The sequence below is a fragment of the Bicyclus anynana genome, chromosome 4 (genome assembly GCF_947172395.1).
Source record: "Bicyclus anynana chromosome 4, ilBicAnyn1.1, whole genome shotgun sequence".
NCBI classification, from domain to species: domain Eukaryota; kingdom Metazoa; phylum Arthropoda; class Insecta; order Lepidoptera; family Nymphalidae; genus Bicyclus; species Bicyclus anynana.
Genome location: NC_069086.1, coordinates 12333742 through 12361313, shown reverse-complemented (window position 1 = coordinate 12361313; position 27572 = coordinate 12333742). Strand labels below are relative to the sequence as shown.

Here is a 27572-nt window from a genome sequence, read left to right as displayed (position 1 = left end):
ACATTTAGACAGACATACGGACAGACAGACAAAAATTTCACGGATTGCATCAGGGGGTGATTAGTGATCGATGCTGATCACTAATCACTCCCTGATAGTTATTTTGGAAATACATTTCATGTACAGAAGTGACCTCTCTGATAGTTATTTTGGAAATACATTTCATGTACATATTTATTCTAGTTATATATAGATTATACTTTGATACGTCCAAAATAGGACGAAAGGAAGATAGCGCCAAAATCCATTAGCAAAGAAATAGGAAAAGTATACAAAATAAAAATAGTAGTATTCCCGATATTATACATATGTCTAACAATTTCTTTGATTCAAACACAACACTAAAGACGCGGCAACGTGAAAAAAAAAACAACTTTGTTTTGCGGCATGTAGGCTGTTTGGCGGCGCCACTGGCGGTTCCTTGAAATGGCCTTATTTAATTTTCGTAGTGAATTCTTTTGAATCCCATGATAACTATGAAACCTTATGTCATCGCCGACCAAAAATTCGAAATACTGATTTTCTACACGTTTTTCTATGCTTTTAATGTATTATTTTAATTTCCAGAATGGAATAAGTGTTAAATGAATTTTAGGTATGACTAGAGACGCTCGTTACTCGCTTCATGCTCGGCGGCCATGTCTGAAGCTCGCTTGGACCTTTGAGAGTTCGTGTTGTGCTATTCTTTGTTGTAATAAAAAAGACAGTGGTTTTTGTTGCTGGTAGACAATGAATTAGTAATATACTTAATGACTATGAACTTTGTCAAATGTGGAGTGTTTTACGTAGACGAGCAAATCGATAGAATTTGTTCTTGCAGAAGTTACTCCAACATCGTATTTTTAGTTCATCCGCCATATTGGCGTTAATATATCTTCGTAAGTCCTTTTTCGTAATTTCTTAGCTTGTAGCGAAATTTAAGCATTATATTTTTGTTATTTTGCTAGAACTTTATTTGGTCTATGTCATGTATAATAGTAGAGATTGCATGATGCGAGTATTGAGCAATATTTCAACACTTTTGGTTTGGTCCCTGTGCTAGTGGATTTCACCCATTTTCTTTCATGGGTAATATACCTAGTTTTGTTCTATTACAAAATTGTACTTAGTTAAGAATAAGCAAAATAGTATTCAGAAGATAATATTTCTTTTGCTTGCTTAAAAACGTTTAGCTCTAAGCGGTAATCGATTATAAAATTTCATGAATCATTTGTACTAATTCTGTAAAATTACTGTATAAATCATTATTGTCACTTAATTTTTAATAGAAATACATAAATAATTTAATACATGTTGCCAACTTTTATTAAATTAACAACCCTCACACCCTTAATCGTTTTCAATAATGTGGGGTCAAGGAATATTCTAGATCTTGCATTGAAAATACATTCTCCACTCTCCATAATGCATACATAGTAGACATAATGCAAGATATTTAGACTGCTCAATTTTGTTTTGACAGACAAACATAAGTCATCAGTGCTTAAATCCAATTTTACTGTTTGTACTTCATTGAAATAAAATTTGTGTAAATAGTTCAAAAATTGCTATAATGCATGACTAACAATGTGAAAGTGCATGATGCTTGGTTTCAAAATAGATTATTTTTAAGAAGTATCACTTAGTATGCAGGCCAAACAAATCAAAATGTTGATAATAAGTTCAAAAAAACTAAAATAATTATTATATCATAGGAAATCAATTTAATAAAATCTCTACTGAGATAAAACTACTCGATTACTTCTAGTAAACATAATGGAAAGTAGCCATGTAGAGCACTTATTATAGGACTGATCACCATAATTTTTTACTATATTATTGGTAATAAAAGAAAATTTGTATGATTAATTAAATTAATGGGAATAGTTTTGCGATTTTCTGCTAATGTAAATTGTTGAATTGTAAAGCTCTTAAATCTTTAAATAAATTTGTTCCTTATTTTAATTTGTTGTATTATTTTATAAACATTTCTAAATTAGTAATGAAAAGTAATTCAAAAAGTCAATTTTTTTTTGTCACAGCAGTTTTAGCTGTTTACCTTTTAATTTACAAAAACATCTATTTGGCATTCAGCTTGACTTACAACAGTGTGCCTAAACCATATAAACTGTTTTATGGATTTTTACTAAATCACATACACATTGAAAACAGCAGTTATAGGGAGATCTGATAAATGTTATAGAATCATATTCATTGTTCAATAATCTGAGTTGTTGACATAATATGAAGTTGTACAATTAAATTCACTAGTCAACACAAAATTCCATAAAACACTAAAGCAGACTCAACAAACAGACAAAGTCTTGCCAAATTGCTTATTACTCCTAGTAAAACAAAATGGCTAAAGCACTCCACTGTGGGAGAGTTGTGTGGTGAACAGTAACACTCAAAAATTCCAACAACATGAGTTGATTAAAGTCAACGACATTATATTGTATAGATTGCATTTGTTTCATGAAAATGGTGCATAAATTTTGTTCCCAATGCTAAGCGGGCAGCAACTATTTGACAGGTTGTCATATAATCTTCTTCAGTACCGTGAGCCATGCAGAGGACAGTGATCATCTAGTCTGTACTGTAGGTACAATCTATGTCATTGATTAAAGTATTGACCTTCAACTTCATTGTCTGCTATCAAAAAAACAGTTTATAGTTGAGCAACTGATCACATAGATTAAATAGAACACAAAAAAGAAAACAAACTACAATATTTTTACTTTCTTTTTTAAATTTTGGTGTCTGTCTATGACTTTGTAGCTTCTAAATTAAAAAAGAATGGGCCTGTTATAGATGCAGTTTTTTTAAACCTGGTGTTTTTGAGATGCTATATCTGATAAGATTCTTAGCTATATCTGATAAGCCTGTTGGAAGATATTGGTCTTTTAATAGTACAATAACCAGTTATTTATATTAGTTATTTAGTTGTCTAATAATTCAATTAAAAGCTTAATTTATATTTAATTTAACTGTATTAAGTTGTCTTTGATCCAGTTAATTTCATACATTTTGTATGAAAAATGTGTCTGGCTGCAATTTTATTAGGCCTATTTGCAATGTATCACTGAATAATATCCATCATTTATTATTTATCACTAATAAATAACAGATGTGGGTATATATTTCCAATTCAGGATCTTAGACCATATGAAAAAGCTCATATCAGATCTACCAAGTATACATAATATAAAACTTCATCAAAATCAATAAAGCCATTTAGGACGAGTATGGCTAACTGACTACACTCCGACACTAAATATTATCTATCATTGAGTATATATCACTAATAAATAGTAGGGCACGATAATAAATAATAATAAGGGCTCTTCGTATAGGAAAATGGACTGCCTACCTTGAGGTCACATGAGCCTGCATTAGAGAAGATATTTTCTTTTCATACAATTCTTATGCATAATGCATACCCTAGTTGAAAACCCTGTGCACGCCAATAGAGTAGGGCATATAGTTGTAATGCCTGATCTTAAACCATAATATAATGGAAATTATTTTTGACATAAAAGTTGATATTCTAGCTAAATTCATGACTGTCTGAGGTTTCTCAAAAGTACCTACCATTTTAACCTGTTGACTTTTAAAATATGTAAATTTTCAAGAGTCAAGAACCCTTCTCCCTTCACTCATCAACTACACCACTGATATGAATATTAGGCATTGAATGTCTTTGAAACACTCTCATAGTAAAAATTATTTTTTTTTGACGACCTCCGTGGTGCAGTGGTATGCGTGGTGCATTTATTCAACGGAGGTTCTAGGTACAATCCCTGGCTGGGCCAATTGAGGTTTTCTTAATTGGTCCTGGTCTGGTTAGTGGGAGGTTTCGGCCGTAGCTAGTTACCGTTTTAGCGTACCGGTATGATGTCGTAGAAACTAAAGGGGTGTCGATTTTCATCCTCCTCCTAACAAGTTAGCCCTCTCCCATTTTAGATTGCATTGTCGCTTACCATCAGGTGAGATTGTAGCCAAGGGATAACTTGTAAAGAATAATTAAAAAAAAAATTTACAAGGTAACAAAAGTTACCTGCCTTCCAAACTGGTGGTAGAATCTTTACAGATAGCTGATGTTTCAAAAGTGCTGGTAAACTGAGCCTACTTGAAATAAATGAATTTTGAACTACATAATTTGTTTTTAATCCTCAAACAAAGAAAGCTGAGAGTAATAAGTGAAGAACTATAAAAGTTGACTTTATTTGCAATAAAAATCACTATAATTTTATAATACTACAATTAATTTAAAATTGCATGCTTTTAACTCTACAATTTATATATCTACTGGGACCTACTTTTTGGCTGGTGGGAGGCTTCGGCCGTGGCTAGTTACCACCCTACGGACAAAAACATACCACCAAGCGATTTTGCATTCCAATACAATGTTGTGTAGAAACGGAAATGGGTGTGTGTTTTCCTCCTCCATTGAACAAGTTAGCCCACTTCCATCTTAGATTGCATCTTCACTTACCATTAGGTGAGATTGTAGACAAGGACTAACTTGTAAAGAATAAAAAAAACCCTACGCAAAGCATAACTAACAACTGGACTACAGTGTTTGTAAAATGTATATTTAACTAGTATGAAAAATTATAAATATATAAAAGTTTCTAGAATATTCCATACCTATGATGATCCTGGATAACTTAGCATTTACAGTCATTGTGTTGTTTATCTTATTTTTGAATCTAAAATTCATTGTCACTGTTCAAGAAACATTTGATTATACACTGATGATACTGCTGTGCCTTGTGCTTCAGAGTTGTTTCATATGCAAAATACTATACTATGTCTTATACAGGTTACAGTTTGCTTCAAATAATTGCAGCTTCCGAGTTAGATTTATGAAAAGTTGCACTAGTAATACACATTGCTGTCTATTTTGAGTTTTAATAGTATTGCACACTTATTTGGACCAACTTTGAACCACTGCTTTTTAAACAAAAAACAAAACTTCAAAGTGTAAAACATACTTATGCAAACTGTAAATGTGAAAAATAAAAAATAATTGAATGTGAAATGTTATATTTATATTTAATATTTTATTTTTAGGTTTGGACTAGCCTCAGGGTGACCAAGCGATTTGTTCAGCTTCCAACAGACATCAAGAGTCCTGCATTTATGTGCAAGGTAATCTTGTATATTTATTATAATATATAGTAAATTTCTTCCCTATATGGGTTAAAACTTAACATTGCTCAATTGTTACTTATAATTTTCTCCAGGTCTAAAAAATAATGAAATGAATAGAATACAGTACACATAGGTGCAAACGCACCACAATATATTATGAAAGAAAGGTTAAATGCTATAAGAGGGTATAGCTGATGCCTCTTAGCCAGAAATTGGATGAGCCACTTGTTACAATTGAGGTGAGTGTCTTGCGTGTTTCTCACTACCTTTGAAGGGATTCATTATTTTGCATTTTTGTATTATAAATATTTATATATTGTTAATATATTTATGCTGCATAATATATGTTGTAGAGAAGTATCTTTGAATTAATAGGAAATAATAAATAATGCACTATAACAGGACATTATTTTACAGCCTCAATAGCTCAATGGTATGAGCGGTCGGACTCATCACCGAGGGGTGGTGGTTCAATCCCCATTCCATTGGTCTATTGTTGTACTCACTCCTAGCAGTCTTGCCCTATTTGTTGGAGTGGAATGGGAATATTGGTCATATTATAAAAGATATGGCAAATATTCTCTTAAAAAAAATATATATGTTTTTTAACAGTGTTACCTGCACTAGAAGATAATTTATGATACATAATGGTAAATGTGGTCAGGCCACAGTACCCAGAATTATTCAGGTCTTCCTGTTGGTTTCACAAAATTCTCGCATCATTACATTTTACTTGTCATAATTGGGAGCTGAACACCCTGTGTATACAGCAGCCAATTCTGTAGCTGATAAGAATAATTCTTTGTAAAGTAATGTATGTAGTCCAATGAATAATTCATTGTTCAAAAAGGTTCAACATGTCGATTATCTGCAGATGAGGCAGAGCTTGTGTTGGGTGTGCTCGCCAATTTTGCAGTTACTACAGTATTTGCTTGGTTTTGGCAGGTAGATTGCAGACTCCAGCACAATGCAGCAGGCAGTCGATCCTCTTGCTACAACAAGCACTGTAAGTTGTTTAATATAACTTAAAAACAAAAAATTATTAATTTAAGCAAAAATAAACTATATGTATTTTTTGCTTAAATTAATAATGCTTTTCAATCTAGTAGATGTAATATATATAGGAAATTGAGTCATCTTAAATACATCATTCAGTGCATGGGTGTGTGATACCACCAAATTCTAATCACTGGGCTGAGAATTTTTGCTTATAATAGAATTTCTAGGAAAAAATAAGTTTTATATTCCACAGCCAGAACCCAGGACATGATCCAAAGCTATATAGGCTAACCATCACACCAACAACTCTGTATGGAATGCAGTAACATGTTAATTTAGTAATACTAAATCCACAAATTTATTACTAGAAGAAACTTGTAATCTTGTGTTACTTTTGAAGTTAGGAGTATAAAGCTCGCTGCATACGTAACGTTACAAAGTGTACTTAACGCCCACATTCTAGCCCTGTTACGTTTGCAGCGAGCTTTACTTAGTGTTTTCCAATTAGCCGTCGGCGGAACCCGTGAACGGGACGCCCTCGGAGGAGGCTCCGCGGCGACAAGGGCGGGTGACCAATCAGCTCCAGTTCCTCCAGAAGAACGTGATTAAGGCTGTGTGGAAGCATCGATTCGCATGGCCTTTTCACCAACCTGTGGACGCAAAGAAATTGAATCTTCCTGTGAGTATAACATCACCAATATCAGAATATTTTAAAGATTCAGGGCCAGGCCTCCCTCCTTTATAGGAGATGGATATGGCGTTTAGACCCCTCACGCTACTTTAGTGCGAGTTGGTGGGCTTAGTAAGGTGATAATGTTCAATTCATTAACAACCTATATCAGATGTTATTAATGATAATAATTGGGGCAGACAGCTTTACATGCTCTCTGAAGGGGTGAAGAAAGAAAAACTCAATATTTCATAGTCATCTCAGGATTCAAACCGACCACTGGACCAATATTTATTACATACATTAATTCAAGCAAGCATTCCATAATGACAACTTGAGCTCATTCATTCAGATTTCAACACCACACCTTGAAAATGAATGTATGGACAGTCATATAAGTATTAGTTAAAGTCTATGTGATATATTACACTAATTATTTCAATGTTTTAGGATTACCACAAAATCATCAAAAAGCCCATGGACTTGGGCACCATCAAGAAGCGATTAGAGTCAAACTACTACTATTCAGCTCAAGAATGTATTCAGGACTTCAATACAATGTTCACAAACTGTTACGTCTACAACAAACCTGGCGAGGATGTAGTCGTAATGGCGCAGACTTTAGAAAAACTTTTTCTAAATCGGGTAAGAATGTATGGTAATCTATCTATGATATTTATCTGTAATATGTGCTTTGAATTCATGGCGCAAATGACCATAGTTTTTCCTTCCCATTTAAGCTTTGCTATGGGTGTTCCTTTTGTGGTGTGGTTTTGACGGCCTCCGTGGCGCAGTGGTGTGCGTGGTGGATTTACAAGACGAAGATCCTGGGTTCGATCCCCAGCTGGGCCGATTGAGGTTTTCTTAATTGGTCCATGTCTGGCTTTGGCCGTGGCTAGTTACCACCCTACCGACGAGATGTCGAGTAGAAACAGAAAGGGCTGTGGATTTTCATCCTCCTCCTAACAAGTTAGCCCGCTTCCATCTTAGATTGCATCATCACTTACCATCAAATCAATGGCTAACTTGTAAAGAATAAAAAAAAAAATGATGAATGATTTTTTAAATTTAAATGTCTTAATATCAAGATAGACACTGCATAGATTTTACATGCTTTGCCAGCTTCCATTTTCCATACCATTTATTATGATTGAGCCTTCTAATAAGTCAGCGATCAAGTCGCGGATCATCGTATCTTCGTAGGTCATCACTGTCAACACACTGTTCGAAAACATTCGTCTTCAAGCATGATGATGTCGCGGAGTTTCCCGAACGCTGTCCAGTCAACCTGGATTCGGCGATGCACCTCTTTCTCGAAATTGGAGCTACCTAATTGGACTCTGTGTCCTACGTATTTATATTCGTCTACAATTTCGAATGCAGAGTCCTCGACAGTTACTGGGTGGAGCCGTACATGAGCATTAGTCATGACATGTCAAAAGCTCTACTAAAATTGATGTAAGCTCAAAACACATTGAATTCCACAGATAGCGCAAATGGACAAGGAGGAGAAGGAGATCGAAATGCCGTCGAACAGCAACAAGAGCGCGGTGAAGAAGCGCACGGGCGGCTCGAGCGGCGGCGCGGTGACGCCGGCGCCGGCGCCCGCGGGCCCGCGCGCCACGCCGTCGGCGCCCGCCAAGCCCGCGCCCGCGCCGCTGCCCGCCTTCGTGGGCTCCACCAACACCACCACCACGCCCACGCTCAGCGCGCCCCAGGCCACCCCGCCCGCCACGCACACCGGCCTGCCGCAACAGGTTACCTGATTGTTTTGTTCATGTACAGTGCCCGCCACGAGATATTGTGTTTGTGAAGAACAAATGACTGCGCATAGAACCAAAAACATCCTCTTCTATCAATAAATCAGTTTATAGTCGACTGACTGATCACTGATGGACTTAACTAACAAACGGCGCGAGCGGGAAGCCGGCTAGTCGCGACGCGAATACTCATTCCGCAGCTAACTTCACAAACATAAAGATCCGTGGCGAGCACTGTTAACCCCTAAACACCTTAAGCTGATTGTTTTATTCATGTAAACCCATTAAACATGTAGTCGAGGTTACTACACCATTGATGAGTTCCTTAAAGATAAAGACGCTTGGAGGCCATTGGATCAGCTTCCACCTACACACAGGAAGTAAAACTATAAGAAATTGTAATGTTTTCATCAATTGTAAATTATAATACTGTATGTTTTTTTTTAAAAGAGCAACTGTTGAGTTTCTTGCCGGTTTCTTCTCAGCAGAACCTGCCTTCCGAACCGGTGGTAGTATCTTTACAAATAGTCAACTGACGTGTCAAAAGTGCTTGTAAACTGAGCCTACTTGAAATAAATGATTTTTGATTTGATTTTGATTTTGCACTTCCTCAGTAACAAGTAATTCATTTCTTTGCTTCAATAATACGATATCTCTATATTTACTAAATTAATACTAAATAAATTTGTTCCAAGTAAATCTTAAAATTATAATACATAAAAAACACGTTAGTTTTGACACGAATTTTTTTTCGAAGTTAAAAATAGTCACATATAAAATTGTGTTTTTCGAGATGCACATTTTATAGTTGTGTATGTTTACAACAGGATTCCTCTTTAAAACTATACTAAATAGACTCAAAGGCACAATTACTCGCTCACTTTAATATGACGCGAGTATATTAAAGTGGGCGGATAATTGTGTCTCTGAGTATATAATATAATGAATATTAATAATTTTGATATTTCTTACTAGGTAGCGACACAACCTTCCAACTTCCACGTGACCCAAGCGGCCGCGCAGCCGGTGCCGACAATACCGGCGGTCACACTGTCACAGACACAACCCGCTAAAGTGAGTCTTTGTGTTTACTTATTTATGTAAATAAATAATATTGTATTTTGATGACAATTTTCTTAAACTCTGCCTTCTATTAGAGTATATACAATGTAACAGATAAAACTTATTCAGTTATTGTTTATTTTTTTTAGAAAAAATGCTTTTATAATCTACAAATCTATACATAAAATAAATCTGTAGAGAGGTCAATTCTGTACATTAAATATATTTCCAAAATAACTATCAGGTTGTGATTAGTAATCGAGACTGATGTCAAAAATGCAATCAGTAAAATTTTTGTCTGTCTGTCTGTATGTTTGTTATAAAAACAAAAACTACTCGACATATTTTAACGAAACTTGGTACAATTATTCTTCATACTCCTGGGCAGGTTATAGTATACTTTTTATCATGCTATGATCGATAGGATCAGAGCAGTGAAGGAAAGTGCTAAATATTTGATTGATCGTTCATAGGTGAAAAAAGGTGTTAAAAGAAAAGCTGACACAACAACGCCCATGGGCAGCTCGTTTGAAGGTGGCTACACAACCCCCACCATCGACCAACAGAGCGGACCCAAGCCTGCCAAAATTTCCACAAGAAGGGAAAGTGGAAGGCAAAAAAAGGTAAAGGTATGAACAAACAAAGTTTAAGTTTACTTGCAGAAAAAAAACTTGAATCCTTCTTCCCTTAATGTTTTCTGGAATACCAGGAAAAAGGTTTGATCTTAGCAGGCAAATTAAAAGAATTAAAAATTTAGCAATTAGTGTTTTATATCCCTCTAGATTCCATAACTATAATTTATGTAGATTATATACATGACAATAACATAATATTTTAACTCGAAAATGGCACCAGATTGGCTTGGTAGCAGAAAAAAGTATGGCAGTAGTACTTCTAATTTGCTACTACTCTCTACTACTAATATCGTCATTATCAGCACATTTGAACCAGGCTAGGCCACTCTTCATAGGAGACAGAATTGGGAGTTTAGTACCAAAAGCCTGACTTCAATACTGTCTGATGATGAAGATGAGATGCCTAGAAAGTAACTATTCACTCGTGGTTTTTTATGGTCAATTTGATCAGGTGCTTTTCTACAATCAGTGCCTTATGGAGAGCAATTAAGAAGATGAGATGCACTTGCCTAGAAAGTGGCTATTCACTCTTGCCATGAAGGTGTTTAGATTGTAGGTGACAGGAAACGGACGCCAGAAGGGCGTTCCACTCTAGCAGTTCAAATAAGGAATTTGGTGTGGATTGTCTGAATGTCAACAATGTATGACTATGACTACCCCTTACAGCGCCTCACTGTTCTGTGGTTCATCATTAACAACCCATATTCAATTCACTGTTGAGCATGAGTCTCCTCTCAGAATGAGAGGTGTTAGGCCTCAGTCCACCACGCTGGCCCAATATGGGGAACTAAAAAGTTGAATGGTGCATGCCCCGTAGGTCATACCCACTGGGCTATCACGTCTCTTCTGTGGTTATAAATCTAAAATGATATAAATTCCACAGGCGAGTCGAGTGGTTGAAGACGGGTTCAAAATGGACGGTCTGTCGCCGGTGGTGGGCGGCGCGGGCGCGTCGCACGCCTCGCTCACGCCGCAGATGGCCAAGGGCAAGGAGAAACTGTCGGACGCACTCAAGAGCTGCAACGAGATACTCAAGGAGCTGTTCTCTAAGAAACATTCGGTGAGTCTTATTTATATGTATTCATCTATATATATAAAAATGAATTGCTGTTCGTTAGTCTCGCTAAAACTCGAGAACGGCTTAACGGATTTATCTTATCTTGGTCTTGAAATGTTCGTGGAGGTATAGGGAAGGTTTAAAAGGTGAGAAAAAATCAAATAATTTCAGGGAAAACCCTAAATACTGCCCTTTTCTATTTCCCATACAAACGTTTAAGAGTCAAGCGGTAGGGGTAGGGTAGGGGTAGAGGTATAGAATGGTAGAGTAGGGATAGAGAATAAGTGCACTTATGTCAAAACGAAGCTTGACCGGGTCTGCTAGTCTTCTACTATATAAAAATAAGTCGGATTTTCCTTCCTGACGCTATAACTCCAGAACGCACAAACCGATTTCCACGGTTTTGCATTCGTTGGAAAGGTCTTGGGCTCCGTGAGGTTTATAGCAAAGAAAATTCAGGAAAAGGTAGGGGTAGGGTAGGGCTAGAGTTGGGTACGAAGTCGCGGGCGTCTGCTAGTTTGCTTATATTTATTTGTTTTTTATTTAACAAAATACAATAATATTGAACGCATCTGGTGTAATCGACCTGGCGCCATTATGTTTTTGAAGTAAAACTTCTTTATGCACGATCGACTTACTTTGGGAGTAAGCTGGTGAATGTTATGTAAAGTGTCATCGGGAAAGGCGAACGAACAGACGTATAGTGCGACATAAAAGAGTAGAAATTAATAAAAATAGAACTAAAATATTCACTGTGTGGCAACACCACATTTACTGTCATTATAGAGTAACCAACCATTATTGATAGTTTTATCAGATTATTTAAATCATTGTGGAAATATTTTATTGTGGATAATTTTACCAGACGAATTACAATAAATATAATTTTAAAAAAAACTAGTGGAGCTGTGTCATATTGTCAACAACAGAACAAAGTCTGAAAACTGCGCTTTAAAACTACACATCCCGTTACAGTAACAGGATGTGTAGTTTTAAAGCGCAGTTTGTCTACATTTTATATCCAATTCAGAAGTAATGATTTTCGACAGGGTTATGCATGGCCGTTTTATAAACCTGTGGATGCAGAGTTGCTAGGTCTACATGATTATTTTGATATTATTAAGAAACCTATGGACCTTGGAACTGTCAAACAAAAGATGGACACTAGAGCTTACAAAACGGCTGCGGAATTCGCAGCCGATGTTCGTTTAATATTTACGAACTGCTACAAATACAACCCGCCCGACCACGACGTGGTCGCGATGGCTAGGAAACTTCAAGACGTTTTTGAAATGAGGTGAGTCCTACATTTATGTACATATTATACAATTAACCTCCTTGACTGCCACATTTGTCCCGTGGTAAGCTGCTTCGGCTATGAACATTGACGACCAGGTTTAAAACCCCAGGATTGAGACTTACAATAAAAATCTTAATAACAGCCTACCTCGGAGAGCACGTTAAGCCGTCAGTCCTGCGTCCTCCAGTGAGGGAATAGAGAGTGCATCTGTGCTTGCGTACTCACTTGTACACTATAAAATCTTTTAAAACTGGTTAATCTTTTATCGCAGCATAAGATTGGCCGGCGTGGTCGAAAAACTCGGTCGGGAGTATTATTATTACTATCTAGTTTAGAAAATGTATGTTAGTTCCCCAATTATAACTCTAAATAGGCTGATATCTTAGCACAGAGATATGTTACAGTCTGCAACAACATTTAAGCTACTGTATCCCAATCATTCTAACGCATACAGAAATACAGGTCCTTCAATGTAGCCTTTGTCACATACAAAGGCTACATTGAAGGACCTGTATTACTTGTTTTTAACAACACACTAAATAAAAGTTAACATTTTAATAAAAAAATTTGGAACTAATATTTTAAATTAATTTAATATATTCTAAAATATAATATTTATGGTTTAAGATATGCGAAGATTCCTGATGAACCAAGTCATGTAGGAGTGCCACATATTGATAAGGGAAGTTCCGCGTCTAGTTCAGAATCAGGCTCAGAGTCAGAATCAGAATCTGATGACTCCGAGGAAGAAAGAAATAGAGCAGTCAAATTGTTAGAAAAGGAATTGCTCGCACTACAGGAGAAAATGAGGAAACTTGTCGAAGAGTCGAGCAACAAGAAGAAGGCGAAAAAGAAAGTTAAAGATAAACAGAAAAACAAACAAATCACAAACAGTGCAATTCCTAAAACAAACGCTGTCGCTACATACAACGCTAAAGCAAATAATATTGGTGAAAATTTAGGTAACTATACTTATACTGTATTTTCTGGTTATAACATTTTCTTTTTAATAACTTTTAAATTATATTTTCTTATAAAACTCAATTTAAAAATTATGTATTTTTAAAATATCAAAAACGCTGTCGTCCATTTTCGACAAAAAACGTGATTAGATTCACCTATGGAAATTTTCGTTGCAGCTGATTCACACAGCTGAACAGCCACCACGAATTAACAGTTGACAAATTTTCGTGGACCCCCGCTTACGAATCGTGAACCCCCATTTTTATGTCACATCAACGTAGACCCCCGCCGAGTCTTCCGTAGACTCCTGATGGTCCACCTGGACCACTTTGGGAATCGATGCTCTAAAACCAGCCTAAATCCGCCTTAACTAAGTGTATTTGGCAGCGACGAGCGGCGTGCGCGGCAAGCCGGGCGGCAAGCGCGGCGGCGGCGCTGCGGCCACGGCCACGGCGGCGGCGGCAGCGAGCGCGGGCGCGGGCAAGACGGCGGCGCGCGGAGCCCCCGCCAAGAAGAAGAGCTCCACGCCCACGGCCGCGCCGCAGCACCACCCGCCGCCGCACCACGCGCACCAGGACTCGGAGGACGAGGACCTCGCCAAGCCCATGTCCTACGACGAGAAGAGGCAGCTCTCGCTCGACATCAACAAACTGCCTGGTCAGTTGCATTCTTAGCATGAGAACTATACCCAGGCCGTGCAGATTTAAGATGGAGTCCTATCAAAAAGTGGATTCACAATCAGCGACCACATAACGTCCCCACTCAATGGGTGCCAAATACTGCTTGGCACTCAATTCAAGTAGTCACATTTGCAAATGCAACCTTAAACTCAATGCTTAAGGTTGAATTTGCTCTGAATTTGGGATTTTATTGAATATTGGACTAAATTTAAAGGCCTTTCCACACAAGTCGACATTAAACAAGTTGTAAGGAGCCGCTGAATGCTCTCGATTCTGACTCCATTGTGTTTGGTAGTCCATACAAGAGGCCTATGTCCAGCAGTGGACATCCATGGCCTGATGGTAATGCCAGATTAGTGAAGTGAAATGCATACACCTTGTTGTCACTTGTTGAGCAAGTTATTGATCACACTAATATAAATTTATTTCTATATAGGTGACAAACTAGGAAAAGTAGTTCACATAATTCAGAGTAGAGAGCCTTCACTGAGGGACTCCAATCCTGATGAAATCGAGATCGATTTCGAAACATTAAAACCATCCACGCTTAGAGAATTAGAAAGCTACGTCGCGTCGTGTCTTCGGAAGAAAACGCGTAAGTTCTTACATACATCATTTTTTGACGTGACAACGTCTTATAATTCGATGGAGCCGGCTGTATACTCGAAAAAAGATGACGTCATGCGTCGCTCCCTCGCTCTAGGGTTGCCAACTTTTTTTACAAGAAATGAAGTATATTCTGGTTTATGAAGTATTTTAGAAATATGAACATTTTATTTTGAAAAATGCAACCATTCCGTCAGTATTTTCTTATGACGTTGTCACGTTCAATCATCGTAAACCGAGTAAACCGACTTTACAGACAACCGATTTTTTTTATACATAAAAATAATACAAAATTACACTTAGCTGTGTTTAACTGTGCTTTTTAAGTGTGTCATGGAATAACAATTTTGTTTTAGATCGAAAGGTGTCAGGCAAATCTAAGGATGAACAAATAGCTGAAAAGAAACAAGAATTAGAAAAAAGGTTACAAGATGTATCAGGACAATTAGGAACACATAAGAAACAACAACCTAAAAAAGGTGTGTATACTATGTAATAACTTTATAAACTTACTTGCATATCTTGTTGTGTATTGTATTATATATTTTATAGTTTGTAGCAAATTGCACTGGTTACCAGTAATTTTGTTGCCCTTCGTCTAATAATGATTTTATATTATTTACCTGAGACTGGGCGTGCATAGAATTTAGTTTTCTACAAATATAAAGGATTTTCATACAACCGTTTTCATTAATCCTTCCTTAGGCTATGTTCAGATGTCCGTCCCACCCCTCGTAGAACAATGCCAATGCCTCAGTGGCGTGCATATGTTTGTAGATCAGCGTATGCACTAGTAAAAAAAATAAACTAACTGGGAAAATCAGTATTGAATAAGGATTAAGAAAGACATCTCTTAGGGTATGCAGTACTTTGATGCATGTATGAAGTGCTCGCCACTGTTGAATGCCTGTAAATTCCAAAGGTGCGTCAATATCCGTGAAGTGCATTGCAAAACTTGGTGGGGCAGAAGTATGGTAATAGATGTTGTGATTGCTCCAGAAGGCTGCAAGGACGGGCTCGGGGGCGGCATGTCGTCGTCATCCAGCTCGTCCGACTCGTCCAACTCGTCGTCCAGCACCGACACCAGCTCGTCCGACAGCAGCGACAGCGAAGCAGGTTAGACACTACTCTCGTCCGCTCCCGCACCCTGCCGTGTACATTGCGTCTTAGTGATAATCATACTTGCATTTAATTAAGGCGAACCTTCACGTTCTCGACGCTTGAGATCTATGATAAGTTAGGTTAAAGCCGACTGTTCATATCTGAAATGTATATGAAATAAATATAAATTTCAGATATGACCATGAAATATCTGAATGAAGTCGTAAGGTCTGTGCATATCGAGCGGCAAACTGCGAGATTCGGCAAACTGCGAGATTGCCTTTGAGCATTTTACTGTTAGAACCTTTCGCCTATTAAAATATTTTATTAAAAAATGTGTGAGATAGAATTTCACTATCTTTGATTCTTTCATTTATTCCTATTTTTATACTATTAATAAATGAAAAATAATTTTTAAAGTAAAAGCTCGAGGACAGTCTCTCGCAATTTGCGACGGTAACTGTGCTGACTTTTCAAAGGTTTGTACCCTTTGCCAGTATTTTTTTTGAAAAGTGTGACTGATCGCGGTACTCCTTTTTTAAATATACGTGGGGTGGCGCTAATACCGTTTTGTTAGAATATTTGATTGAATTCTAGTCTGAGTGTGTCGACTACTGAATGAATGGCGAGGATTTACAGATATTTACTTTATTAGCTTGAAATATTTCCTTGAAAAAAAAAAAAGAAAGTTTTAGCGAGAGATTTACATTCATAGTTAAAAGCTATCTCAATGTGTTCAAATGCAGTTCAATTTGCGTTCTACATCTTACCATTTACAGGACTTTCAATTGAGGTCTATCATAATGAATAATTAAAGTTAAAGTCACCAAGTTTATGTTCCTATGTTCTACTAATCATAGAGGGTTAGCCCAACTGCCTTTTGATTTGTAGGACTTTGAAAACAAATTTGAATACAATTGGTATTACTTTCCCTTTTAATTCAAATAAGATGTAAACTTGAATGCAACTGTGGATGCATTGATATGTTTTATGTCCAATACATGGATACACTTTTACATATTATTTTTATTTATTTATTGATACTTCATCTTTGAAGTTATGTATGTATTCGCTGATAATTATTATTTTTAATAGGAGGAAAGTGTGAATAATATGTGACAAGAAAGATGGAATGGTTGCGAGTTGAGCACTGTTTTGTGTCAAATCGATTTTAATCAGATGATATTTTGTACTTTTTTTTATTATTTGAATCCCTCTACGATGACAACGTCTAGGCGGAAGCACCTCGCAATGTTTTATTTGTATGTTAGTACTTATCTCCTAAACTGCTTAGGGTTTGTAGTCGTGTGCATGTATGCGTGGCGTGTGTTGCAGAAGTAGTTCTGTATGGTTTATATTACTGTGATATTGGAAAGAGGGATACCCTTTATATACGATCTGACAGTTGTCGAGATGTAAACTTTGTCGAACGTAAGAAATGTTGGTAAAGGCACAAAACAGTTGAACCGTTCGTACGGAGGGAAAGCCAGCTTTCGGTGTTCGATGACGTTCGTAACTGGTGCCGGTAAGATGTCATATTATTTGGTTTGCTTGAACCAATAGGAAATACCTTTTCACATTATAATATTTTTAACTATATCATGTCCTCGAGTGCGACGTTATTTCATTTGCATCCTTAATATTGAAATGACAACGTGGAATCGCTATCGGAGAGTTCAGATGTTACGGTACTGTTCGCTGTAGACCCGCGCCGCCAGGAGGAGCCAGCCGCTACTCGCGTAATGCAAACAATTGTGTAAGGACGGATACCTACTTAGCAAGCAAACTTATACACCCTTCTTACACTCATACCCTTTGTTCTCTTTACGATGAGGATGTACTTAGTGACATGTTGTAGTTAAAAATGTAATTCATTGAAAAGGTATGGTTTATTGGTTGAACGCTTGTTACTCGATGCTTGCTCCCAACATTCAAACGACTCGTTGACGAAATAGTGTATCACGACGAATGATCACCCAAAGCTGGCCTCCTTCCTTCCACAAATTGTTTGCAAACTTTAAATCTACCATACTATTGTGATAGTAAAATTGTTCACCGTACAGATTGATTATTGTAATGATTGTTAACGAAATGTAGCCCGACTATAGCTGACTGTAGCTTCCCATAGTTATATATCAGGCAGCTCTCGTTTTAATTTAGCTAAATTGTACTTTGTGTGATGTCGTAACAGAAGGAAGAAGGAGATGAATTTTATGGTGCAATAACTGTTGTGTGTCACCACAGGTGCTTGGCAGAACACATGCTTTTGATGTATACCAGATTTTGTTTGTTTGCAAAGTGTGTCAAATTGCAGACATCCGGTCTAGCTTTGACATTGATCACTGTAAACAAAATTATCTATTTTAACGAACCAACAAAATCTGTAAGCCTCTTTGAGATTTACGACAAGATTCTTTTTAACATTTTACGATATGAGAAATCATAATTGTGACTGGAGTATAGGTTAAACTATTATTATATAATTTAATATTATTTTAATTAGCTTAAAAGATACAGAATATTTAAGATACATAGGTCTAAAGATGCAAATTTATTATATATAGCGGACGTCGCGACTTCGTCCGCGTGGAATTCATTTTTAATAATACCTACCATATTCCTAACGTCCGAAGCTTCAAGCTTATTACTTATGATCAAGCCGCAAAAAATGCATGAGCTGTCAATGATGCTTGAACAATCAGAATGATACCCAATTTGACATTTTATTATAAAGTCGAAGAAAGCGCGGTTCCTGAGTTCGCTTTTTCACTCATGACATACATTATTTATTTATTTATACTCGTGACTTTTAATATTTGCAGTTAAATCTTTGTTCTTACTTGTGAATTGTCAAGAGTTAGAGCATTGACAATCTTTTGTATGCTTCCGCAAAACCGTTACACTGTAATTAAGTCATGAAAAGTCTGTCTATATCTGTTACGCTCGGAGAAGTTGATTACGACAGAGATAGATTTGTTTTTTTATTAATATAATGATTTTTTGTTTAAATTTCTCATTTTACAAATCAACATTAAAACGTTTTCACGGACATTTATCAATAACTTATGGGGGTCAGAAAAAGCTTGGAATGGTTCGTGTATATAACATAGTGGTGAGTGTATTTAAAAATTGAGATTTCTTACAAAACATACATTTGTTTTTAAAAATTAGAACATTTCAACACAGACCCCATACCAACACATACTATTTTAGAATGCACATTCTAACATTTAGAATCAAAACTCTTGGTTTTTCAAAAAAATAAATAAATTTTTATGCATAATATGAATCGATGGACCTTTGGAGTTACTTAAACGCTATATTCGTGCAAAAATCAAGCTCATTATTCCCAAAAAATTATGTTGTTTCCATTCTGAAAAGTACATTATCGGAATTAGTAACATGCATTATTTATTTTATACAAATAGTGTATACAAAAAATATCTTTTTAATTAATAAAAATAAGCGAAATTATTAGTGTTTAATAAAACATACTTAAACAAGAATTGTTCATCATATAATATACAATTATCTATAAAAATTAGTACACTAACATTCACTATTTCTGAACATCCAACAACAATTCTAATATTAATATTTATGTAATTCATGTAATATACACGCATGATGTTCATTAATAAGTTTTAAAATCAGTGCACTTTTCATAGAATCGAAGCATGCTCATTGCACAAAAACCAAAATGTTTAAACGTCAACCACATACATTCATTCACTGCCACAAAATTTCTAGGTCTACGACTAGGAATTGGGACTAAAAATCATCTATCACACCAGATAAACACGAGACAAAATTATTAATCTTCTCGTGATCAAACAGGGAGTAGATTTAGTTTTCAAAATTATTTTTTCAGGGTGGCGTTACTGACTGCCTCGGATTACACAAAACAGTGCGTTACGAATCTCAAGCTACCTTTACATGAGACAATGAAATACATTTGACTCCTTTGGGGTGATTTAACTAAGCAATAGCCTATCCTCTGCAGTCGCCGACATCTCGGCGGCTGTCAACGGCAGTCGACTGCCGTTGGCTGCAGTCTTGTAAATGAACCCTTAGGTCTATGCAAAAGAGTGCATACGCCAATATAAGATGATCCGACGTTCAAAGATTCCCGTGCGTTACGAATTTACTGATACTGAGGGTTCTGCAGCCTTAGCCATGTAGCACGTCGATTCTCTTTTTACGAACGCTAATCGAAAACTAACAAAATGTATGAAAATTACAGCTCCGATCGACAACTTGATCACGTGACCTGTCGATATGTCATTCCGGTACATTTTTTAATTTTCGAAGCGTTTGCATTCGTAGAAAGAGAATCGCCGTGCCACATGGCTACAGGCCCTGATGTATATAAAACCTTTCTTTTAAAAAAATATTTTTTTTCTAACATAAAAGGAACAAATTGAATCAAAATCAATTATAACCATGATCATTTTGACTTTTCATTTATTCTACCAAAGGAACCGTGCTTATTTTCGTGATAAAAAGTATCCTGTCCTACCTCGTAGTATGAACTAAAATCGTACCAAGTTGCATTTCAATTCATTAAGTAGTTCGGGCATAATGCGCAAACAATAATTACACGGACGGACAGACAAACAAAAAAATTAAATGAAAAACTACTATTTCAGATTTTATTGTACAGTGCCCTCCAATTATTATTTTTTTCAAAATGTCGTCGATGTACAGTTTTATTATAAGTATATAATATATACATAGATGTACTATAGAGTATATAAATATCTCAATTTATTCTATTTATTTTTTTTCATTGATAAATAAATACAACTTTATCTGATTTACACAAAATATTTGTGAATTTTAGCGCGTTTTAAACTTTCAATCGATTTTTAAAACGGGAGGTGTTTTCTGAAAAGCATCATGTACAAGTAGGCCTAATATTAATGAATTGTCTGTCTGTAAATAGACAAGTGACACAACTGAAAGCAAGTGACACCACATATTGTGATTTTTGAGTTGTCTTGATATTTTACGCTAAATATCTATGATTGTTTTATTTCATTTTTAGATGATTTTATTAGTATTTATTAAATTTTGTATTATATTATTTGAACCTTATTCATTGTAAGAATAATCAAAATTGGGCTAACAGTATTTTAATGTAAGTTTTAAAAAAAATTTAAAGAAAATCGACAATTGTACATTCCTGACGATATCTAAGAAAGTTTAGGAATTATGTTAGTGATAAATTAATGAAGCAATAGAATTTTCATACAAGTACAATATTTTATTTATTATTTAGTTAGGCTTTAGTCAACACATGTTACTAGAGAGGACAAAGGTGGATGTTTTTTTTATATATATATTTCTATACGTATTCTCTTTAACTATCCTAACAAAAAACAATGTTTTACTGTTTGTTTTTGTTTGTATATTTCAAAATCTATTTTCGTTGCACGTATTATTTCATTTGGAGGGTATTTTGTCGCCTTTGTCCTTTTTTGTATATCATGTATAAAAGCGAGCGCGCTTTTAAGGGCCGAGTATGAAAGAACAAATTAGTGGATTCTATACTTTGTTAGCGTTTTGCAAATACAACTTTTACGGAGATTATCATTGTCAAATGTAGAAAATATATTGATTTGCTGAAATAACATGTATAGATTTTCGATCAGTTTTAAAGTTTTTAGTAAATATTCGGTACAGTGAAGTACTATACAACATTAAACTGAGCACATTCAAATTAGCTTATTCATGTCGTAATTTCAATCAAAACGCGGTACGAAAGCTTCGAACACGTTGTTACTTCGCTAAACGTGTCAGTACGTATAGTAGCTAATTTGAATGAACCCATAATATGTTGATGTAGATTTTTATGTATGTAAACAGAAACACCATGTGTAAATTTTATATAAGATTTATTTAATCGACCCTCATGACTTAAAATTGACTAGATGATAAGATTGAGTGGTAATAAACAAAACTTTGTATATAATTCAACATATTACAAAAATTTAAGTAAAACTTTTAAGTAATATATTATGAATTTTATTTTTAAATTGAACCCCGTAACATCTGAAGTTTCCGAAGCGTCAAGTGTGAAAAGGTATTTCCAAGATTGGTTGTGGAATTTTACGTATTACAAGTCGCCTTCTTTTCAATACCGCAAACAGCGTGTTGTGTTTTCGATATCTACTCTGAAATATCTAAATTTCGTAACATTTCTTCATTACTAAACTATCTAATTCATGAAGTCATATTGTGTAACATATTAACATTACAATTTTTAACTTGTAAAATCTAAGTTTATATTTGATTACTGGTAAATTGAGCTACAAGTATTTTGTTTTTCAAAAGAGTAGATATCCATAACGTTATAATAAAGTGTGATGTATGCCTGAAGATTTTTCTATTGAAGCTATGTAGCAGTCGAGTGGACATTTACATAGGTAGGTCGTATGTTTTTTATTACTTTAATAAAAAAATATAATATAATTTGAGCACATCAAAAGATAAGTTGTATACTAAATAATTTCTTTTTGCAGGCACGGGCTTGGGAAAGCCATCCAAGAAAAAGGTCAAAAAGCAGGCTAATGCACTTCCATCACAAACTGTAAATATCATTCATTATTGTATTATTTTAACGACATTAGGTAATCGTGATTGATTTGTGATGGTTTTTGTTCAGAAAACGGTGGCGCCCGTGACAGTGAGCGCGCCGGCGGCGCCCGCCCCGCCGCCCGCGCCCGTCGAGGTGCCGCCGCCCGCCGACGTGAAGCCCGCGCTCGCGGAGCAGGCGCCTTCGCCGCCGCCCGCGCCCAAGAGCCAGCCCGCGCCGCCCGCGCCGCCCGCCACCGCCTGCCCCGCGCCCGCGCCGCCGCCCGCCGTCAGCGTCCCCGACTCTTCCAACGTATCGGTTCTGAGGGAGTTAGAGAACCAGAAGCTTCCCCTGAAAACGGAACCGCGGAACGGGCTCGACAAAGTGGACGCTTCACAGTACATAGATCCCATCGAGCGCTCGCTCGCCAGCCTCGAGCGGAGCCTCCAAGCGGACGTGCCCATGGACGTCAGCGTCGGCGCGTCCGAGCCGGCGATGCGCCTCGACGACTTCGCGCTGCCGAAGCCGCCGATCGTTCCCGACGAGGCGCACCACACGCTGATGGCGCAGCTCGGCGGGCTCGCCGACATGACGCACGTGGCGGAGCAGATCAAGAACGAGATGTACGTGCCGCCGCACAACGGCTTCGTGGAGAAGAGCTTGCAGCACGAGCGGGACGCGCTGAGGGCGGACATCAACACCAACGTGCCCGGCATGACGGCGGCGCCCGCCACCTCCATCTTCGACCCGGTGTACGCGGCGCCGCTGGCGCACGCGGCCGGCGCGCAGGCGCACCCCGGCATGAACATGAACGTGTCCAACGTGATGCCGTCGGTCGTCAAAAAGGAGGAAGTCAAACCGCTGTTGACGCCCAAGCCTATCGAGGATCTCATGGGGCCGAACGTGGTGACGAACAATATGACGGACCGGGTCAAATACGAAATGGACAAGAAACTTGAAGACACCAAGAATTCTAATTTTGCTCAAGCCTTTAAACTGAAACAGGAACAGAATTTGAAGAACGCCAGCTCCTGGTCGTCGCTGGCCCAAGCCGGCAGTCCACAGAGTATACCCAACGTGGGCGCCAACAATCAAATTAAGCAGAAACCTGTCATGGATACCTTTCAAGTGAGTGTTAATTTTACAAGTTTATAATAATTGTCACTTAACATGTACTTTGTTTAATACTTTTTCCTCTCAACAGGCATTTAAGAAACAGGCTCGTGAAAAGATAGACAGGCAGCGAGCACTAATAGAGCAGCAAGAGTTACGGAAGAAAGAACAAGCCGAGAGAGAGAGACAACGACAAGAAACAGAAAGGCGGCATCCTGAAGATGATAAAATGAGGTAACTAAATTGATACATACGAATTTTAATATAGGTACAATTCGCTTAAAACGAAATGCCCATCCCCGGCCCTGGCCTACCCTAACTCACCGCTAGGCGGCAATTTTGTTACACTAATCTTGTTAATTCTACTTGATTAATGAAATCATTACCTAATACAAAAGTTTGCTACAACATTTTATTGTGACAGAACTAAGTAATTAAAATCAGTTACTTCTGTAAATTTTCTGCGGTTTTAGTTTTTCACACAAACACATCTATAATCTTTTTATCAGAAGCTAAGCCTAATCTTGATTTTGCAAGTCAAAATTCCCCAACAGTCTTGAAATTACTTAGAATACCTAGTTACCTACCTAAATACCTACCTTTACCTAAATTCTTGGCTGGTGGGAGGCTTCGGCCGCGGTTAGTTACCGACAAAGACGTACCGCCAAGCGATTTAGCGTTCCGGTACGATATCGTGTAGAAACCAAAAAGGGGTGAGATTTTCATCCTTCTCCTAACAATTTAGCACGCTTCCACCTTAGACTGCATCATCACTTACCATCAGGTGAGATTGTAGTCCAGGGCTAATTTGTAAATAATAATAAAAAAAACCTAATCTTTTTCCATCATATCAGGAAAACAACAATATACTTGGATTGACTTATCTGGTAAACGTGTGTGTTGCAGAGTGGGCGTGAGCGCACGCAAGGCGGAGAGTGCGGAGGTGTCGTCGCCGTCCGTGTCGCCGGTGGCGCGCGGCTCGCCCCCCGCCGCGCCCGCCGCGCCGCCGCCCGCCGCGCCCGACAAGCCGCCCGCCACCGAGCGCGAGCGCCTGCGCCAGCGCGAGCAGGAGCGGAGACGGCGAGAAGCGGTAACTAGCTCTCTCCCAACATATTACTCATCATCGTCATCATCCTCATCATTGTCATCATCATCATCATCATCATCATCCTCATCCTCATCCTCATCCTCATCATACTCATCATCGTCATCATCATCGCCGTCATCATCATCATCGCGTTATAATCATCATCATCATCGCCGTCATCATCATCATCATCATCGCGTTATAATCATCATCATCATCGCCGTCATCATCATCATCGTCATCATCATCATAATCATCATGGCCGTCATCATCCTCATCATCATTATCATCATCATCATCATCATCGTCATCATCATCATCATCATCATCATCATCATCACCATCATCACCATCGTCATCATCAGCTTACTGTTTTAAAGCGAGGGGTTTCAGGCTTTTAAACCCACCCGCTACTTTAATGCGATTTGGCGGGCTTACAGCCAGTTTCTTCATGTAAAGCTAATAAGTAAAGAAGACTTTATTTTTTAGTGAATAAGACCGTCACTTTTGATTTATGACGTTACTTTGACTGTTACTTGCGATGAAGAAAGTGGCCATAAAAATGTGATAATGTTAGACTACAATTATCACTATCTAAACGTAATGGTAATAACTGGGACTGACGGCTTAACGTGCTCTCCAAGGCAAGAGGTGTACCCCCAATAAGTAAAATTTCTTTATGCACGCTTGAGTTAGGAGTAAGTGTTACGAAAATTGTAATCGGACGATCTGTGTTGCATTCTATAGGAATGGTGAAACAGTTATTTTAAACTATCAGTAGATGTCGTTCTTAGAGAATTTTGAAACATTCCTTATTTGTACACTTCTAGAACCTGTCTGTGATGCAGTTATGTCTGAGGCTCATAGATGGCGTTTTGTTTTTTTTTTTATTTTTGAAAGAAGTTTTACTTAAAAGTTGTGTGGTCTACAGTACGCCTTATTTTTAAAAAGAAATGTTTTATAATCAACTTTTTTTTTAATTTTTTGACAAACTACTGGACCAACTGAGAAATAGGAGTAGGAATAATTATTTGTATTTATAGAATTCAAACTATTGCGAGTGTTTCCTATATTATTAAAAAAGTAAAACTCTGTTTATTTGTATAATCAAAAGGCTCATGACCAAGGAACCCGTGTGGGTTTCAAAATTAGTCTGGCATACTCTGGCAATCATCCTGTAAACCAATATGTCAATAAAAGAGTCCTGATTAATCATTATCATCATCATGTCAACCGATGGATGTCCACAGCTACAAATTTTTACTTTTGAAATACAACAAATAAAAAACTTGCGCCGACCTGCTGCAACACATTTTATACTTTCAATTAATTCTCCATTTTTTATTAGTTTATTAATTAAATTATATAAAGCACAGTATTAATTGAATTATGTTTAATTCCAGATGGCGGGCATGATTGACATGAATATGCAGAGCGACATGATGGCAGCCTTCGAAGAGTCGTTGTAATGCGTTACGCGGACATTATATTTAGTTGTACATATGAGTATATAAAGTAAATTTAATGTCAATGCAATCTATACATATAGTGATAGTAAGACACCAGAGTGATTTTGTGATCGTTTTGTGTGTGAACTGTTGACTAACAATGTGGTTAAGTGCTGTGAATAGATATACTTAATATAAATTAAACTGTTGTATCATCAATCTTGACATCGTGAATGCGTGCTATAGGCCTTTACAAGGGGGTTGCATTTTAACATAAAACTGTATTATAATAAGTTTGTATGCAAGTTCTTGATGTAAACTATCTTTACATTCGTAAGCCTATGATATATTTATATTTTTCTTCTAAGATTGTCTACCTTCCCAACTTGTTTTATATAGTATATACTAATTAAATAAAATGGTAGAATTTTAAATGCGAAAATCAAAAAATATTTTGTTTTAACGATAAATTAGACAATCAATTTTAAACCATGGATTTATTCAAGTGCTGCGACACTGTAGGCTGCGCCGTGTTGTAGGCCTGTAGGCCGTGCTGTAGCATGCTGTGGCGTGCTGTAGCATGCTGTGGCGTGCTGTAGCATGCTGTGGCGTGCTGTAGCATGCTGTGGCGTGCTGTAGCATGCTGTGGCGTGCTGTAGTATGCTGTGGTGTGCTGTAGCATGCTGTGGCGCCGCGTGCAGTAGCAGCGTGCGTTATGTATTTAATAGTGAATGGTATTCTGTTACATGTTCGATTTTCGATAAATATTGCTTAATGTTAGTAGATTTTTTATCAGTCTGTCAACAGTAAAACAGATCAAATGTCATACATTTGATTTGAAATATATTTATTTTACATTGGAATTTGTCTTTTTATGTTTTGTAGTTAGATAACTCCAGTGGAAAATGTATAAAAGTATTATTGGAATCAATCATACTCATAAGTTTATGGTATGAGTAAGTAATAATACGGTACCACCCCGTTAACGACAATTGTATTATAATAAGCAAATTATAATTTCAGCCATCTTCAGACTAATTAATTAAAAATGTAGATATAAAAGTAAAATATATTGACATTCCATATTGTACTGTGTTGTTTAAATTAATGTATAATTTTTTCAAACGACATGTATAACTACTTGGATCCGTACATCATATTCTAAATAATGAATAAATCTTATGTCTACTACATTTTTAAATTGGAGAGATCATTTTTGGAAACTTCATTTAAATCAACTTTTGATTAATAAAACTACCACTGCTGGGCACATCAGCAAGCCTTTTGTCATTACATGTTGTGTTTCTTGTGTAAATAAGTATTCCTAAATCCCAAGGATTGCAATGCTAATTTTCGTTTACCCTTAGTGGCGTGCATA

General features: G+C 36.9%; 1 protein-coding gene across 4 annotated transcripts; it reads left to right on the top strand.

Annotated features, from left to right (window-relative positions):
• The first annotated feature begins 381 nt into the window (after nt 1-381).
• On the top strand, nt 382-27487 carry LOC112046598 (bromodomain-containing protein 3-like). Of its 4 annotated transcripts, none has more exons than XM_052881241.1 (21): nt 382-878; nt 5056-5133; nt 5229-5375; nt 6086-6142; nt 6644-6814; nt 7256-7450; nt 8293-8562; nt 9541-9639; nt 10101-10250; nt 11146-11322; nt 12369-12616; nt 13247-13581; nt 13970-14239; nt 14699-14857; nt 15225-15347; nt 15868-15984; nt 22494-22561; nt 22637-23674; nt 23751-23893; nt 24566-24749; nt 26150-27487. In XM_052881241.1, the coding sequence occupies exons 3-21, from the start codon at nt 5331-5333 to the stop codon at nt 26213-26215; spliced, it is 3915 nt and encodes a 1304-aa protein (XP_052737201.1). In that variant the 5' UTR covers nt 382-878; nt 5056-5133; nt 5229-5330; the 3' UTR covers nt 26216-27487. The 4 variants fall into 4 exon arrangements, with proteins under 4 accessions (XP_052737201.1, XP_052737200.1, XP_052737199.1 ...); XM_052881240.1 differs by having other exon boundaries at nt 10101-10256; nt 15871-15984; XM_052881239.1 differs by having other exon boundaries at nt 10101-10256.
• Nucleotides 27488-27572: the final 85 nt, after the last annotated feature.

Excerpts from the sequence above, each read along its gene's own strand:
- LOC112046598 (XM_052881239.1), top strand. The coding sequence starts at position 5,331 with ATGCCTCTTAGCCAGAAATTGGATGAGCCACTTGTTACAATTGAG. Across the intron at positions 23,675-23,750 it reads CTGTCATGGATACCTTTCAA|GCATTTAAGAAACAGGCTCG; the intron begins GTGAGTGTTAAT and ends TCCTCTCAACAG. Across the intron at positions 23,894-24,565 it reads CCTGAAGATGATAAAATGAG|AGTGGGCGTGAGCGCACGCA; the intron begins GTAACTAAATTG and ends TGTGTGTTGCAG.